Below are 18282 nucleotides of genomic sequence, written 5' to 3' on the forward strand. Positions count from 1 at the left end.
CCTGCCTGCCCCTCTCCTCTGGAAGAGGGAGTCACGTCTGTCTGTCTGGGTCACTGTGCATCCCTTACAGCAAGCAGAGCCCGACCCCAGGCCCAGCACTTGGGGGTGCCCAGGCTCTGACCTCTGCTGGCTGGCTCCTCCGGCCCCACCTCTCGTGCCCTATCCCCTCCTCTCCCCTCTGTCCTGCTCCACCCACCCGGCCGAGCCACGGCTCTGGCCCTTCCTGGACTTCCGCCCTGACCTTCTCCTCTTTTTCCTCTTGGTAAACTACTCACCCTCAAAGCCCAGGCCAGCCATCGCCTCTCTTGGGTGCCCTCCACACCCCTCCCCGTGTGACATTTGCCACCCCTTCTCTTGGACCCCGTGGCATCCTGGGTGAGCCTCTGGGAGCTCCTTCCCCAATAGGAGCATGTAGGCCCTGATCTAAGGGTTGTGGCAGGGACCAGGACAGACAGAGGGACCGACCTGAATCCCTGTGTCGCACCCTGTCATCCAGAGTGCAGGAGCAGGAAGTGTACTGTGCTGCGTGGCCGTGGTGGGTGCTGCGCAGAAAGCAGAGCAGGGGACGCCCGCGGCGTGGGGCACGGGTGGGGGGACCACTCAAACGGCGACTGCCGAGTTGCTGGGGAGACGGGCCGGGCAGCCTGGAGGAAGAGTGCTCCTAGCAGAGGGGACAGCCTGTGCCGAGCCCCTGAGGCAGGGCTGAGCCTGCTGTGCCAGAAATGCAGCCAGGAGTGGCGGCCCTGGGGAGGCGTGGTGCCATGGGCAGGTCCTGGGGGGGGGGGGGGAACGCAGTGCCCTGGCTTCCCATGGAGCAAGGAAGCTGGGAGCCTCACAAGGGTTTGGAGAGAAGGAGTGAGATGACCGACACCTCAAAGTCTCCCTGTGGGCACTGAGTGGCTCCTGCGACAGTCCTGGCCACAGCGATGGTGTCTGGCCACAGGGGTCCCGTGGGAAGGGGGAAGTAGGCAGGCTCAGGATATGATTGGAAGGTGGTACCGGGTTTTGCCGACGGGGTGGATGTGGAGTCAAGCAGGGCTGCGTGGTTTGCAGCCAAACACCTTCAGACTAGAGCTGCCAAAGCTGGCGTGGGGAAACTGTGTCAGAAAGGTGCGGAGAGGACCGGCCACTGTGGACACGAGCTCTGAGCACGGGCCGGGTCTGTGAGTCTGTGTGATGACCGTTGGTTACAGCCTCGAGCGTGGACTGGCTCACTACCACGGGGAGAGGGGTGGGAGAAGAGGGCCTGGGCCCTGGTAGTCAGAGGTCGGGGATGAGAGCAGGCAGCAGAGGGACATCGGGTGATCCTGGAGCACCGAGGGACGGCGTTTCCAGGTGGGGCCTTGTCAGATGAGGACTGAGGACGCACCGTGGGTGTCCAGGACCGGGGGGCCCCTGGAGCCCTGTGGAGGGAAGACTTGCTGAGTGGGGGCACCAGGGCTTCTGACGCCTTCTAGAAGTCCGCCATGAAGAGGGCAGAGACGCGATTGTGCCCGTGGGAAGGACGAAGGTCAGGAGCAATGCCAGAGCCAGTCACAGCCTCCTGAGCTTGGGGCTCGACGTTCACTCACGTTGACGGGAGGAGCAGGGGTCCCCTCCTCCAGTGAGGCCCCTTTGCTTGTTCCTTGTGCACACAGAGCAGACACGCCCGCAGTCCCCCAGCCCAGGGCACCTCGTGGACCTCCCAGCTTCTCAGGCTCCTCGGGTCCAGTGGGACGATTTGTGACCCCCTCGTTGCTGCTGCTGTGAACCTTTGCAAAGCCTTTGACATCCACAGGCGGTGCACCCATCACTCCCGATTTTAAACGATGCGCTCTAGCCAAGGCCGCGGCAATAGAGGCATCTGGGAAGAATGAGAAGGGAAAAAGAAAAAAAAATGGCCCAGGGATGATATGAACCCACACTGGAGTGATTTACCTTCTCAAGGTGGGGAAACCGAGGCACAGAGGGGACTCCAGGGCAGGTGACAGGACCTGAGAATGTGCACAGCACAGTGGGACTTACTGGGAGTTCCTGCTGCCACCATCTTCCTGGTGACTCCTGGAGGCCCGGCCCAGCTCTGAGATACCCAGCTGTGCCCGTGCGGTGGGCACCACAGCAAGTGCCCTCCTGGAGCAGGCTCGGGCTCCGTGTTTGGATCAGATCCCCTTTCAGAGGATTCGCTGGGCCTCTCCCATGTGGAAGGGCCTCTGCCCTCAGAGCTTGGCTAATGGGGTGCTGAGGTGGGCCTGGCTCAGCCTGGGGGTGCTGTGCCGTGACCTGCAGGAGCCCTTCCTGCCCCCAGGGCTCATCCACAGAGCAGCTCAGGAGAGCGAGGTGGAGGTGGCGCCTCAGGGTGCCGCTCCCTGCTCCCGTGCCCTCCCTCCTCTGCTCTCCACCAGGACACTGAGCCCCTCCACCTAGCCCTCCCTTCCTGCCCAGGTGCCTCCCCCAGCCCCTTCCTTGCGGGCTCAGCTGGAGTTTCGGTCCTGGGGACAGTGGCCAGGAGCCCTCCGAGCACCAGCTCTGAGGCACCTTTGTGTTCTGATCATGTTTCCTCTGCGTTGACCCCACCGTGGGCCAGCGCCCTGCGAGGACCCAAACTGGGGCTGGCCAACAAGTGCCAGCCCTCGCTCGGGTGCAGCTGCAGGCCTGGGCCTCAGGTCTGCGCCTGCGCTCGCTGGCTGCTTGCGGGAGTCCTAATCCCATGGGGCGTCCCAATCTGAGGAAGGAAGCGTGTGGCTGAACTCTGGGGTGCACAGGGCAGGACCCGGCCCTCCATGGCCTCTGGGACATCGATTCTGAGCCAAGCTGATGGGACTTGTCCTCTGAGGCCCCCGTGTGGTGGCAGGACCTGGGGTCGCAGTGTGGCTGGGGCACAGTGGGCTGGACAGGGCTGGGGGGCCTGACCAAGGTGTGTCTTCCTCCCTGTGTGGCACAGGGCCCTGCTGAGCTTCAGGCAGGGCGGAAACTGGACCCCACAATCAGGTTCGCGTTCCAGAGTCTGGCTGTGACCACAGTGGGAGGGTGTGGGGGGAGGAGGGGCCTGAGAGCCCAGGTGGACGCCGGGTGCACAGGGGCAGGGCTGAAGGACAGCTGCTCTCGGACACCTACCAACGGGACAGAGCTCCCCAGCCTTAGGAGGGAGCAGGGCCTGCTGAGACGGACTTCTGGGGAGCAGGCTGGAGTCCTGGGAGGGAGGTGGGTTTCTGTGGTCATCTGGGGAGATCCCAGTAGGTCAGTGATTGGGTCTAGGGCCCTGGAGGACAGACAGGGATACAGAGGAAGGGGATGGTCTCTTACCCCTCCCATCTTGCCTGACGATGTGAAGGAGGGTGCATCAGAGAGACCCTCCCGAACACCGCCAGGCTCCCCCACCCCCTGTGGCAAGGCTCGGTGGCCCAGGGAAGGCTCAGTGGCCTGGGGCCTGGGTTCCTTCTCCCCAGCTGTGGATGCTCAGCAGCCCGCCCACCTGAGTCCCCTGAGAGCCACAGATGGTAGTGGCCCCTGCCACGCCCCGTGAGGGGAGAAAGGCAGGCGGGTGGGCTGGGTGGCCACAGGCGTGGAAGCCCAGTTCCCACAGGAAGTGGGAGGGGAGGTGCCCCCTGGGCTGCTCTGCTTTATTTAGCTGTCCCCTCCACAGAGTGGGGGGGCACGTTCCTAACCCTGTGGCCTATGGGATGGGCTTCCCTGGGGCGCACGGGGTGACAGTCGGTGTTTAAACATGCAGAAGGGACACCCAACCTTCTTCTGGACCATTGCGCCCTTTCCCGGGGTGCAGAGAGGCAGGGTTTGGGAAGCCCTGGGCACCTCCCCTCCGTGCACCACCAACTCCGAGCGCCCTGAGTTGGTGGTGACTCTAGAAAGCGCGATTCCTTTCTGCTACATTTGCCACACATTTGAGACTCAGGGCGGTGTGTTCTGAAAGCACCCTGAGGGTCACATCACAGGGTGACGTGGGGACAGGCTGTGGGTTGGGAGGAGCTGGGTTCTGGGGACCGCCCCACTGGGCTGGACTCCACGGCCCTTAGCTTGGAATCTGGGACAGGCAATGGGGTCTCCAGAGCCCGGTGGAGGATGGAAGAGGCCGGGGGCCGCAGGCTCCGTGCACTTCCTCACTTCCTCTGCCCCCCGAGGCGCAGCCTGCTTCCCAGCCCAGCCGTGCAACAGCCCAGGTCTGTTGCTCTGCAGGTCCAAGCTGAGTACCCCTGACCCAGACCCTCACTCTGCTGCTCTAAAACCCGACAGTCAGATGCTGACACACCACCTTGGGGGAAATCCCACACCTTCAAACTTTGCTTCTTACACAAAATTATAGGAGCATTGAGTAGGTGACCGTCAGGCCATGTGTGAGGGGTGTGTGGAACACAGAAGAGTTTCGTGGTCAGACATGGGAGCCGTCCCCAAGATACCGCACCATGGAGACGGAAACTTTCAAAATCCAAAGCCTTCTGCCCCCACCGGTTCCAATGAGGCATCCTCTACTGTGCCCACGGCAGTCCTTTCTGTTCTCCCCCTTGCTTATCAGTCTCAGCCTCCAGGGACAGTGACTCCCATCCAAGGAAGTTTTCTGAGATCTGGTGACTGCTTTCCAGTGCCCTTTGTGTGTGCAAGCAAGACTTCACAGGTGTCCTCTGAGCTCCTGGCACTCTGTTCCAGCCCCTCCTCCCACACCTCCTTTCACCCTGCCCGTGGCTGGCAGCACACGTTGGCACCAAGGCTGGACGGTGAGGACTGGCTCTCTTTGTTGCTGTCTCCCTCCAGGTGGGCAGCAACTGAACTCTCGGTGACTTCGGCTGTTGGTCATTATTTCCCAATACTTTCATTTGTGGGTGGTACTTTTATAAGTGGTGCTTAATGTGAATTTTGAGTCCATCCATTCTTTCAACAACCATTTTTGGAGTGCATCAGGCAGAGCAAGCCATGTTCTAAGAACCAGGGACACAGGAGTGGCCAAGAAAAGCAGTGCCCGTGGCCCAGCCTCACCTGGTGGTGGAATACCATGACCAAGGAGACAGAGGACTCCCTCGTCTGATCTCAGTGGGAACAGCTTCTTTTTCTTTGTGTAGCGTTGACATGTGGCCTTCAAAGTCAGCCACTTGCCTTTGGAAGACAGGTACCTTCCCCTGGCATGAGAGCTCGTGCAGTGTCTCGATTTGTCATCTCATTTGTTAAAGTGCTTCTGACAATCCTGCACTCTCCACCACACTGGGTAGAATCGCAGAGTCCTGCATTGGAGGATGGACTTCAGCCCGGATGGTGCCTGCAGGAGGCCACTCAGCTGGCCAGCCTGGAACCACCGAGAGCCGGCTCTAGGTTTCTTTATAGATCCGTGTCTTGAGTGAGTCAGGGGTGGGGATGGTGCTGAGAGCCCCGAGGCTCATCTTTATCATTTCAAACGGTTGATGGACAGCAAATACAGCTTCAAGTGGCAGAAACTGGGAGATGGCTTCAGGGGCCACAGATGTGGCCACGGACCCCAAGACGCAATGACATTCTCCTCTCTGGACCTGTGCTGTGTATTCAGGATCCCGGATCCCAGGGCATCAGCTGGATTTACAAAGCAGAGCCAAGACACCAGGGTGAAATGCCCGAGGGGGCCTACGTTTTTCTACTGGGGAAGACTTAATTACATCTAGAGGCGGCACAGACACCCGAGGAACACCAGCAGCACCAGACCCCGAGCAGAAATGCCAAGGACGCACGTTCGGAAGGTCAACCAGGTGGAACTCAGCACCACGTCCTTGTTTCCTTTTTCCCCCAGCCTTTGGGCAGGTGAACAGGTGGCACGGGCAAGCCAGGCGTGACGGAGCTGCCCCTCTGTCCTGCATTTTATTGCTAGAGTGGCCAATCCCAAAACATACCTCACCCAGAGAGAGCTCTGTTGACCCCCCTCAAGACCACGTTTTATCTTTCTAGACCAAGGAGGCTCTGCAGACTGGCTCCCCCCTCTCTCTCTCCTTCTTTCTTCTCATTTAATCTCATTCGACATTCATGGCTGAACTCCTGCCGTGTGCCTGAGACAGAGCCTCACTGAGTCGCTCAGGCTGGTCCTGAACTTGCAATCCTCTTGCCTCAGCCTCCCAAGTCACTGGGATCACAGAGGAGCGCCACCCGCCGGGCTCTACCTGCTCACTTAGCTGAGCACCTGGCCCCGTCACGGGCGGGCTGTCTGAACTGTGGGTTCTGTTGTTAAAGGTCCCACATGCAGCCAGGACAGCTCAGATACAAACAGACGTAAAGTGAAATAGGTAAACATGTAAATATAACAGCGAGGGTCATTATTCAGTATTTTAGAATGTTTATATTGTCTACATGTTTCAACGCAAATATTTAGTTACATAATCTATAAATATTTTATATCAAAGTCATATTTTACAAACTGAAAGGGCTGGGGATGTAGCTCAGTGATAAAGCACCCCTGGGTTCAATCCCTGATACCAAAACAAAAACAACAAAAAAAAACCAAACACAAAATATATTTTACATATAATTACATGCGAATTTATTAATTATTTTATATAAAATGTTGTGACATTTATATATTAACTATATATATTTATATATTTTAAATAACATATATTTATTATAATGATTACATATTCTCCATATTCTCTTTTTTTTTTTTTATCCAGGGATTGAACACAGGGGCACTTAACCACTGAGCCACATCCCCAGCACTTTTTCATATTTTATTTAAAGACAGGGTTTTCCTGAGTTGCTAAGAGCCTCGCTAAGTTGCTGAGGCTGTCTTTGAACTCACAATCCTCCTGCCTCAGCCTCCTGAGTTGATTGGATCTCAGGCGTGGGCCACCGTGCTCAGCTGAATAATTGCATGTTCTTATTGTTCATTAACACGTGGAAGTCAGAGTAGACAGGCAGCTGCCGTGATGGTGCCTTTCCTCTGCCCTGGGGTGCTTCACAGCCACTTGACTCTCTCCTTGGAGCCACATTCTCTGAGTGCCAGGAAGGGCAGTAAGGACCCCCCTGTCCCCCGCTGTGCCCAGACAGGTGAGGTCAGTAGGGGGCCCAGGGTGCTGTGGCTGGTGGGTGCCATTGTCAGCCTCCGGCCTGGGAGAGGAAAAGGTGATAGTGGAGCGACGGGGACATGAGTGAGCCCACCCTGACCCTGACAGGCTGGCCCAGCCCAGGGAGGGATGGACTCAAGCGCCCTTGTCTTCAGACCCAGGGCAACCGAGTGGCCACAAGCCACGCCCCTTCCCTGGAGCTGAAGATGTTCATGACAAACCTGCCTCATCATGGGGAGGGTCGAGGGTGGGGAGAGGTTGCTGTCAGCCTGCAGAGGCCTGGGCCGCTCTTCCCTGGAACTAGTGCCCAGGTCTGTTGGGGAGCAGCCTGGGGTTCCCCCCTGACGGCTGGGCAATGCACTGTGAAGTGTGCCCAGATTCTCCTTTGGAGCATGAACTTGACGTTCTTGACATGGACCTGCTGCAGGTGCAGGGGGCCTTCATGACCCTCAGTCCTCCCAGGCCTCTGCTGCCTGATGCAGGCTGTCCCCTGCACTTCCTGAGACTGTGGCCGCCTGGGTTGCGGAAGCCAGCCTGGGGTCAGAGTTGGTACGGCCATGAGGCTGCCATGTGATACGGCACTGGCTCAGGAGCTCTGCTAACAGACGTCTCTCCCCATCTCCATTGAAGTGACGTTGTGTTGGAATCTTGCAATCAGCCATGGAAGTTGGCAGGTGGTTCAAGCAGAGAACCAGCTCCTAAGCAGTTAATGCCGGAAGGTGTGGGGTGGAGTAGGGACTCTAGAGGCCATCAGCAGCCCTGCACGCTCTGCCCCAGGCCTGCAGGTGTGGCTCCTGGGCTTCCTCTACAGGAAGGGCGTCTCCTCCGGCAACCTGTCCTGGTTCCCAGCCTTCCTCACCTCCTCCTCACCCCTGTTGGACCTGCACAGACTCCTGCGGGAACACAGCACTCCCCATTTTCAATCCTAGATCCCCCACCAGTTTTGGAAGCAGGGCTGTTAGTTGTCTCTGGGGCACTGTGAAGAAGGCACGCGGTGCATAAGGCGAATTGCGGAGCCCTCCGGTCTGCAGGAGCTGGGCTCTGCACTCCTGCAGCTGATGCTCAGGGACATGATTGGGGCACTTGGATCTTGCAGGCACATCCCTGCCGCAGTCTTGGCTGGGCACAAGATCACGAGCCACCACAGCTTTGTAGATTCAAACAGCAATCTTTATTCCCGAACTCACACCGGCCTCCACACACGCTCTGGGGCAATCCCAGTTCTCCTCTGCCCCATTCACCTACTCCACGAGGCTTTTTTTCCAATATCCTATTTGAATCTCACGAGAACTCAACAGGAACAAGCAGCAGGAACACCCTAATCCCGGCAGCAATAATCTTCAACCTCCAACTTCCCTAAAACCCATATTGTCTTAAACTGGGAACGCCCTAAACCCAAGGAGCGGGATACTTCCTCAAACTGCAGGATACACCCTAATCCTGGATCCACCCTCGTCCTTGAGCAGGTTCACCTTTCTCAAACACACATGCAATGTCAACAGCGAAATTCCAAGGCAAGTCCATTTAACATGGGGTACGCTGGCAAGGAAATTTCGATGCGTCATTCCTACTTGGCAATGGCCCTCAGCACATCCCGGGAATCAGGGCTGCTCCACTGGGAAGAGGGGAATCCAGGGCCCTGTGATCCTCTAGTAACACAGGGAAGAGCCTCTGCTGCTTTTCTCCCTGGGTCATAACTGGGCATGGGACTCAGGAGGAGAGGGACAGGGCCTACCAGGCGTCGACTCCATGCCAGCCCTTTTTCTCAGTTCCTTTAGACCCTGTCTGGTAGATGGTGGTAAAGCAGAAACCCAGGCTCCAAGAAGGCAGGAGTGGCACTGACCCCAGAGCCACCGGCCTGCAAGGCCCACACTCTCATTGTCCCAGCCACGTGTGATGCAGGAAGTAGGGAGTCCACATCTGGGCCCCTGAGGGGGAAGCAGAACCAGACTTGGAAGGGAATGCTGTCGAGGGATTTGGGGGCCTGGCTCAGGCTGGGGCGATGAAGCCTGGGTCTCTTCTGCCCTGACACTGCTCCAGGGAAAGCCTCCTACACCTTCTCCTTGCTGCAGTCCATGGTAACTTCCAGCACACCTTTGCTCTCTCCTCAGGTGTCGTGCGCCAGGTGCGGCCCATCGTGGGCCCATTTCATGCCGTCCTGAAGCTGGAGATGAACTACGTGGTCGGGGGTGTGGTCTCCCATCGAAATGTCGTCAACGTCCACATCTTTGTCTCTGAGTACTGGTTCTGAGGGCTGGTCCACAGGGCAGCCGAGGGTGCACCTGCAGCCCAAATCGTTGCTGCAGTGACCGCTGTGCCTGTCTGACCCTGAAGGCATTTTTAAATGTTATGTGTTGGTTTGTAGCATTAGGCCAATATGTATTTTGCTGAGCCAGGTGAATAAGCCCATCCGATGTACTTTGGTGTTTAAATAATGAGTGTAATTGCTCAGCTGTTTGGCTGAAGACCTTGCTGATGTTTTTAATGCCAAGGTTAAATTTTGTGCCTTTCTCTGCCTGTGGACTGGGCCTTGGTAAGAACTGAGGAAAGACATCTTTCAAAGGGGCAGCCAGTCCAAAATCCAAGAGAAGGCCCAATTACACGAAATTTGACATTTTGGTCCTTTGACACCAATCAGCTTCTGTGTTCTAAGTTCATGGCTGCTGAAGAATAGCACATAAATGTACAATCATTTCTCCCCAGAAGCAGCCTGAAAGAACGCCGAAGGTCAACTGCAGTCCTGTTGAAACAAGGGGGTCTCTTGGTAAAGACACAGGCTGTTGTGTTTGGTGTGGCCCCCATGTGGTCGCCTGGGGACGGGCTGGGTTTCTCTGTACCCTGCATCCTTTCTCACAGGTGGGAAATAAACAGCTTTGTGATCCTCCTGATGGCCTGTGTATGGAACTCTCTCTAGAACGGGGCTCCTGGTCTGGGCAGTGGCTCAGTGGTAGAGCGCTTTTGCCTAGCATGTATGAGGCACTGGGTTCGATTCTCAGCACCACATACAAAAATAAATAAAGATATTGTGTCCATCTATAGCTAAAAAAAGAAGGAAGAGGGGGCTCCTGCTAGCTCAGGGGTCCTTCAGCAGCAAAAGGACAGGGACTGTCCCCCCAAGAGTCCTTTTCCCCTCCTCTCAAGCACAGACCCCCTTTACCCTCAGGACACCTTCTCATTCTCGGCAGCCTGGACCCTGGCCCTGGCTGAGATCTGGACCTCACATGCAGCGTGGCCCCAGCAGGTCTCCGGGTGCGGCTGGTGTTGCAGAAGGCCTATTCAGACCTCTCCGACCCTCAAGGACACGAGTCCAGCCTCCTCGGGGAACGCCAAGTGTTTCGACGTCACTGTGTGAACACTGTCAGGCCAGGCCAGGCCTGGGGAAGGCCGTGTGGGGCTGGGCAGACCAGGGAGCCATGTCCAGTGACAAGGTCAGCACAGGGGGATTCGAGCAGCTCTCCAGACCAAGGAGTCAGGTCTTGGCAGGGGAGCACAGCCTGGGGCGATCACAGGAATGGAATCCTCAGGACTTGGGGCAGAAGAGAGGGCAGGTGGAGCCCAACAGCCACCTGCAGCTAGGGAGTCATCTGCAGGGCCAGGCAGCTTGGGGCCAGGCTCAACAAAGGATTTCTGGAACGTTCTTCCAGAGGTCTGACTGGGACTTGGACTGGGCCAGGGGCACAGAATTCCTGACAACTTCCAGGAAAGGGCACCTCCACATGGCTCTTGGCATTAGTTAGCATGGGACCTGCCATTGGTGAGCAGAGCCAAGCCTCCTGACATTGATTGGCTCCCAGATGAGCATGTGACTTAAGATGGCCAATCAGGGCCTTCCCTGAGGGGGCTGATTAGGGGGCAGGGCTGGGAGCTGCCAGGTCTGGGACGGAGAGGAAGGGACAGTGTTGACCCTTCCTGATCCAGAGTCAGTCTGGACCCAACCTCAGCTCTGTCAGGGCCAGCAGGGCATCCCTCTCATCTTCCAAGCCTTCATTTCTGCATCTTTAAGCACACAGTGTGAGATCCCGTGACCACTGACTGTGAAAATGATGATGGCTACCACTGCCTTGAAGCCACACGAACGGGCTCCAGAAGCCTGTGTATTTTCAGTCCCGATTTCCATTTACGTGTGTGTGTGTGTCCTTTTTAGTTGTAGCTGGACTCAATGCCCTTATTTTATTCATTTATTTCTATGTGGTGCTGAGGATCGAACCCAGGGCCTCACACGTGGTAGGTGAGCGCTCTGGCACAGAGCCCCGGCCCCAGCCCCTGATTTCCATTTCTTAATCACCCATGAGAGACCCGGTAGATAGCTGTGTAAATCACACCCAACCCTAACTCTTCCCATTTCATCTCACACTCCATGTTGGTCACCGGATGCACCAATAAGTATCCATTATTCTTACAAAGAAATCGCAGTCAGGGCCCAGCTAATAAGAGCTGGAGGTGCCTCTGGGCCCCAACAGCAGTTCCCTGTCTTAATTGCAGCCTTTAAACAAAGTAATTGCGGGGAGTCGCTGAAGGGAAAGCAGTTTATAAGCCTGAGAAGGCAGACACACAGGGCCAGTCGTTTTGCCGACCTGGAAGTAGAAGGACTTGGAGGGAAGATTCCAGAAAGCCCAAACTATCATTCAACCAGGAAACTGCTGGCTGGAGGGAAGGACCTGCCCCACTGTACTGAGAAGCTCCGCGGCATGTGGCAGGAGCTCCCCGGCCACCTGGCATCCTAGTGAGACCAGTGTCGGCACATTTGTGGGACTTGGGTGGACAGTGGCAGGGCCACCCAGCCAAGGGGACTAAGGAGGTGAGCTGGCGCGCCAAGGCTCCGTGAGGTTCCCAAGTCTGTCCTAGTGAAGAAGCCCTGGGAGTCGAGCTGTGCTTTTCTTCTTTCTTAATATTTCATTGTGAAGCTTTCTCAAATATACAGCAAAATTGAAGGAATTTTAGGGAGAATGCCAAGGTGCCCGCTGCCTTGACCCTGCCATTAACATATTACGAGCTCTAGTTGCATTTGGAAGAATCGGCGACTCAGTGAGATAATAAATATAAAAGCTCTGCAGAGCTTGCAGCCTGCCTTCCACTCCTGCCACTTTCTCACCATGGCAAAGAAGAGGACACCTGGGCACCTAGTGGCACTTTCTGTTAGTCTAGTCTGGACAGGAAGCAGAAAGAGTGAAACTGCACAAGAATGGGTCACTGGCTATGGACGTCCATTTGTGCACCTGGCCCCTGCTGGGTGGGGAGCACTGAGGGACCAGGACGCGTCTCTGTTCACTTGGGGGTATCCCCAGGGAGTGCGTGGCTCAGAAGAGGCGCCCAGGAAGCATCTATGGGATGGACAGCATAAAAACCCTGCAAACGGACAGGAAGGGGCATGATGCTCCGATTCTTACCAGATGGTCAGCCCACGTTGTGGCCCATAGTGTCATGGTGGTGGCTGACGTGGGCAGTGGCAGTGGGAGCTGAGGAAGGAGACAGTTTCTAGAAAGCGTTCTTGATTTCTCAAGAATTCAAATACTTGAAACCTTGCTCTTGGAAGTTCTCTCTGAGATCTAACTTAAATCCATTCCTCCTCCTCTCCTCTCCTATGGTCTAACTTTACGCATCTTTGGGACAAGAATCCATTTAAAAGACCCAAAACCCCCTGCACAAGACCCGGGCTTCAGCCTCCCCTGCACCAGGCCTGCAGCACTGATTGTCCCTCCTGGGCTCTGTGCACCTCTCTGATTGCTCCATGCAGGGCGGGCTGTGCTCAGCAGGACAGCATGGCCAAGACCAGGGCACACAGGTCCCCTCCGCTCCCCCTCCCTGGCCCTGACCTCACACTGGCACCAGGGACCCCCATGCTCCGAGAGAGCAGCTTCTGAGGCCCCTGCTGCCACCTCGTGCAGTCCACTGACCTCCTGACCGAGGGGCTCATGTGGTGGGTGCCTCGGAACGGGCAGGTTGGGCTTGGAAAATGATAAGACATGCCCGAGCTGGGCTGGCCCAGAGGTGACCGCCACCACCACCGGGCTCTGGAAGAGAGAAAGGCATGTTTCCCACAGTGCAGCGCGAGATGCTCGTGTGCCGCAGCCCACCTGGACAATCTGAGGGCTGCTCTCCGCAGCTCAGCCTGGATAATTGCATAGTTAATCGTGTGCAGGTAACTCAGCCAGGGGAGGTGGTCATGGGAGGGGGAGCCCGGCTCCCACTCCGCTGGAGAGCTGCCACGCTGCCCCTGTGCCTGATCCCGGGTGGACCTGCCGCCCACATGCACGAGGCCTGGCCTGCTCATCTGACACAGGGGCAGCTGGACGCTGGCGCCTGGTGGCCTTGCTGCTGCCCGCTTGCTCTGTCAGGTCAGGTCAGAGGCCACTCCGTCTGCAGATGCTCTGCCAGGGTGGTTGGAGGGAGGGTGTCTCTGCCCCCAGGCCGGAAGGAGCCAGGGTTCTCCCTGGGGACTTTGGCCCAGTTTCCAAGGACACATGGAAAGCCAGTGTCCATTTTCCTTCCTCCACACACTGGCTCTAGGGTCCTGGTGCCCATGGCCCCGGGTGGTTCCCCTTGGGGCCGCTCAGCCTTCAGGGATCCAGGCCATGTTCAAAGGTCCCTGACACCACTGGGCAGAGGGCCGAGGTCAGGGGAATGGCCCCCAGGCGGCTTGATTCTCTAATCCCGTCCCTCCCTACATCCCCGGGCTCTACCACCTCAACTGCCAGGCACGGGTGCCCCAGCCCCTCCCTGCTCTGCAGCTCGGCCAGGGCAGGCAGCCCTGGGTGCCGAGGGGTGGGGTGGAGGGCGAGGTGCAGGGCTGTTGTCAGGGGCAGTCTGCAGCCCTGCCCTGCCCGGCAGACCTCCACCTCCTCCCTCCCTCCTGTTCCCTCTTCCTCTGGAGAACTCAGGGACAGAGCACAGGTCTCCGGGTATGGACTGCTGTGACCTACCCTGCAAGCCTGGGACAGCCTCTGCGCCTGGTGCAGAAGCCTGAGCTGCAGCCCACACACCCAGGGCCTCCCTGGAGCCCAACCTGGGGAAGCCTGCCCAGGAGAGGCGGCGGGAGGGAGCCTGGAGACAGGGAGGAGGTCACACCCCAGGGGAGCCGTGAGCAGGAGAGGCAGCAGACACAGGGTCCTGGAACTGGGCCAAGGAAGAAAGTGTCACCTGGAGGGTGGGACCAGGAGCAGAGAGGCCATGGCATGCCTCTGCTGACAGTCCTCAGGGGGCTCAGGGGCCACAGCGTGACCAGGAAGTCTGAGCAGCAACAGAGCCAACCGTAATTATCTCAGGGGACCCAGCTCTCAGCACCAAGTCTTCCTGCACTCTGAGGGCCAGTGAGTCCAGCAGTGTGTGAATGCCCAGTGGTCCAGGCTGGCTCCTGAAAGGTGAAGCCCGCTCTGCCCTTCTCCTTGGCAAACTGGGTCCATGCAGGAGGACCTTCAGACTCCCAGGGGCACCCTTCTGGACCTCTTCTCCTTACTGCGCACACAGCAATGGCCTAATCCTTGCTTTAGGAAGCAGGGCCCTCCCGCCCCAGTGTGAAGACTCTGGTTTTGCACAAAGGGATTATTCCAAAAGGGGCAGCTATGGGCATAGCTTCCCCTGAGTCCTCTCAAAGGGTGCTAATAGAACCTTCCAGAAGCATCAACCTGGACACTGGAGCACACTGACCCCAATCCCAGAACAGAGCAAGAAGGGACATTGTACTGATGGCCCTGAGGCCAGGGAACACGCTGGCCTATGCTGATGACCAGGGAGCACCCGTCCAGCTGGGTCTCCAACTGGGCTCCAGGAGGACTGGGTCACACCATGGGAGGTGATTTTTATTTTTCTTTCTGTGCCACAACAATTTGTGGCCCTTACATAACTCAGGACCCTAGAAGTCTTATGAGGCCAGCCTGTGGCCTCCCTGCCCAGCTCCTGTTCACCGTAGGCAGGGAGGCCGAGGGCTGTGGGATGCAGAGTGCGCCAGGGCAGCATTGCAGCTGAGACAGAGCCCAGCTTGGTGGGTTGCCACCCTGAGAAATGGGCCCCCGGGTGTCCAGGGGAAGGCAGGGGCTGGTGCAGAGGGGAGGCAGGCAGTGGGACTCAGGGTGCCGCAGAGCCTGCTTTAGTCGAGATTGAAGGAAAACCCTTCCAACGGGTCAAGGGCGGCCCACACAGAGAAATAGCAGCAGCTTGGCATGGTGCCCCCCAAACAACACACCATCAGGGTCAATGGTGAGCCTCAGAGATCAAGGGGTACCCCAGAGTAGCCCCAAAACTGTCTCCTACCTGAGGCCCTCCCCGGCTCTCTCCACTGCAACAGAAAGCAAGCTGCCACCTTTCCTCTCTGCGAATGATGTTCCCTTCACTTCCCTGAGAAGCCATTGAACATGTACCCCCACACAAATCCCCGCAGAGGAACGTGCCTGAAATAAAACAAGAGCGCGATGATGACCAAGCCAGCAGCCGCGGACACAAACCCAGCACAGGCCTCGCCGTGGTGCAAGCTGTGCTCTCCGCTAGCCAGAGGCCGTCCCAGTGTTCCGAGGTGGGGGGGTGCACGTCACTGGGAAGAGCCCCCTCCTCGCGCCTCCCGGGCTGCCAGGCACGGAGCCCAGCCTTTCTCACAGCTCTTTCAAGACCTTCCCAGAGTTTCCCTCATCTGTATCAGTCTTCTCATCTGCAAAATAGGCCTAGTAATTACTACCTTGCAGGATTTTTGTGCACATAAAGCAGGAGGATGACGGTAACACTGGCTCGGAGCCTGTCTTGGAAGATGAGCCACGAAAAAAATTGTTGGGAGTCTCCCTGAGAACTTCCCGGGCCTTTCAAACATGGCGGCGGGCAAATTGCCAGTGGGCAGCTAGAACTCCCCAGGCCTTTCAGATAAGAAGCCCCTAATGCAATATGGCGGCGGCCAAGTTGCCAGTGGGCGGATAACAAGTTGTTTTGAAAATTCACTAATTGGTCCTCCCGTCTTCCGTACACGTGGACAGCTCATGCCCCCCATGAATCTTAGGCAGGGTGGACGTGCGTGCACCGTAGGTGATGACCTGACCTTTACTATGATTGGCCCCGGGAGCTTCCTGGTTTAAGATAACTGACTCTCTCTTCCTATATAAGCTAGAACCAGCTTGCAGTACAGTGCTTCATCTTTGTCACTGCTATCTGTGTGTGCATTTTAATCTCCGATGACGAGCCTTGGCCTTTCACTGGTGCCGTGACTCGGATGGGGAAATTCCTCATTCTGAGGACCCCCTTTCAAGGTTCGCCGTCCTCGTTCACCTTTTTGAGCGCTGCTACATTCCACCCAACACCTCTCCAATAGGTAACTACTTCTGATCGACAACCGGTGAGTCCCCCTCCCCCTCTTTGGGAATCCATCTCCAAATGGCTATATGCAAAAGGCCTTGACTGTGAACGTCCAGCAAGGCCCTTGACGCCTAGTTTGGAGGAGAGAACGCACCCCACCGCGACTTTCACAGTTACGGTGGACTCTCTGGATGCCCATCTCTGGTTGATGAGCTATAAGGGGCAGAAGAATAGGCACTCCCTGACTCTCTCTGTCTCCTTCTCCTCTCTTGGAAAAACCCTGACGTCAGGTGGCCTGTGACTCCCGGCCTTAAGGTCTCGCTGGTTGGGCTCCTGGGTGACGACTCATTTGCCCTCAAAAAGAAATCTGGTAAATGGAGATTATTGCAAGACTTAAGAGCCATTAATAATGAAATGGTCATTATGGGACCTGCTCAATCGGGGATTCCTCAATTGTCTGCTTTGCCAAAAACTTGGTATGTTTTAGTTATAGATATTAAAGATTGTTTTTTTTTCAATTCCAATTCATCCTGAGGACAGTCCACGTTTTGCATTTACTATCCCTGCACTAAATCATGAAGGTCCTGATCAGAGATATGAATGGAAAGTACTCCCTCAAGGGATGGCTAACAGCCCAACTATGTGTCAAATTTATGTTAACAAAGTAATCCAGCCACTTAGAAATCAAAATCCTGAACTACAAATATTTCACTATATGGATGATGTATTATTAGCACACAAAGCTAAAAACACATTGCTAGAATGTTATGCCACACTTATAAATTTATTGAAAAATTATAATCTAGAGATAGCAATAGATAAAGTACAATTAAATTTTCCAATTAATTATTTAGGAGTTCTATTATCCTCAACCATGGTCCGTCCACCAAAAATTCAAATACGAGTAGATCAACTCAAATCACTTAATGACTTTCAAAAGTTATTAGGAGACATAAATTGGATAAGGCCTTATCTAGGTATTCCAACAGGAGAATTGGGACCTTTATTTGATATCCTAAAAGGTCCATCAGATCCAAATTCACCCCGAATGTTAACGCCTGAAGCAAGAAAGGCATTAAAAATCATTGAAACATATATGGAAAATATGCATTTGGATAGAATTGATATAAGTTTGCCTTTATTATTTATTGTACTACCAACAAAAAATATTCCTACAGGAGTATTTTGGCAAGAAGGTCCATTATTATGGATACATTTATCTTATTCTCCTAACACTATTCTTACTAGGTATCCTGAGGCTGTAGGACAATTAATACTCAAAGGAATAAAAACAGCAAAGGGAGTATTTGGAATTTCTCCCAATAAAATTATTACTCCATATACTATGAATCAAATTGATGAATTAGCTAATGAGTTAAATACTTGGGCAATAATCATGTGCAAATCTAATGTTTCATTTGATAACCACTTACCATCTAATCCTTTATTGTCTTTTTGGTCATTGCATCCTGTAATTTTTCCAAAAATGACAAGAAAATCACCTATCATGAATGCTCCAAATATATTCACTGATGGGTCAAATAATGGTACAGCAGCAATAGTTACACCTGATCAAACTTTTACATTTTTAGTACCCAAACAATCAGCTCAAAAGGTAGAGCTTAATGCAGTATTACAAGCTTTTGTGATGTTTAAAGATTCTGTATTTAATTTATTTTCTGATAGTCAGTATATAGTTAATGCTATAATATCCCTTGAAGATGCTGGTAGGATTTGCCCTTCTTCTAATGTTTTCTCTTTGTTTTCCACTATACAAAGTTTAATCTGGGACAGAAAAGATCCATTCTTTATAGGACATATCAGGGCACATACGGGATTGCCTGGTGCCCTTAGTTTGGGCAATGATTTAGCAGATAAAACTACACATGATGTACATATTTTCTCTACACTAGAAGAAGCTATAAATTTTCATAAAAGGTTCCATGTCAATGCTAATACTTTACAAAAGCGTTTTAAAATAACTAAGGAACAAGCTAGACAAATA

General features: G+C 55.0%; 1 protein-coding gene across 2 annotated transcripts in view; it reads left to right on the forward strand.

Annotated features, from left to right (window-relative positions):
* FBLN1 (fibulin 1) overlaps positions 1-9891 on the forward strand; it is a 71338-nt gene extending 61447 nt beyond the window's left edge. For both annotated transcript variants that reach the window (XM_081310657.1, XM_081310655.1), the window contains one exon: positions 9119-9891. In XM_081310657.1, the coding sequence (XP_081166783.1) occupies positions 9119-9258 (140 nt within the window). In that variant the 3' untranslated portion in view covers positions 9259-9891. The remainder of the gene's footprint in view (positions 1-9118) is intronic.
* The last annotated feature ends 8391 nt before the right edge of the window (positions 9892-18282 follow it).

Source organism: Spermophilus citellus (genome assembly GCF_964194105.1).
Source record: "Spermophilus citellus genome assembly, chromosome: 10".
Classification (NCBI taxonomy): domain Eukaryota; kingdom Metazoa; phylum Chordata; class Mammalia; order Rodentia; family Sciuridae; genus Spermophilus; species Spermophilus citellus.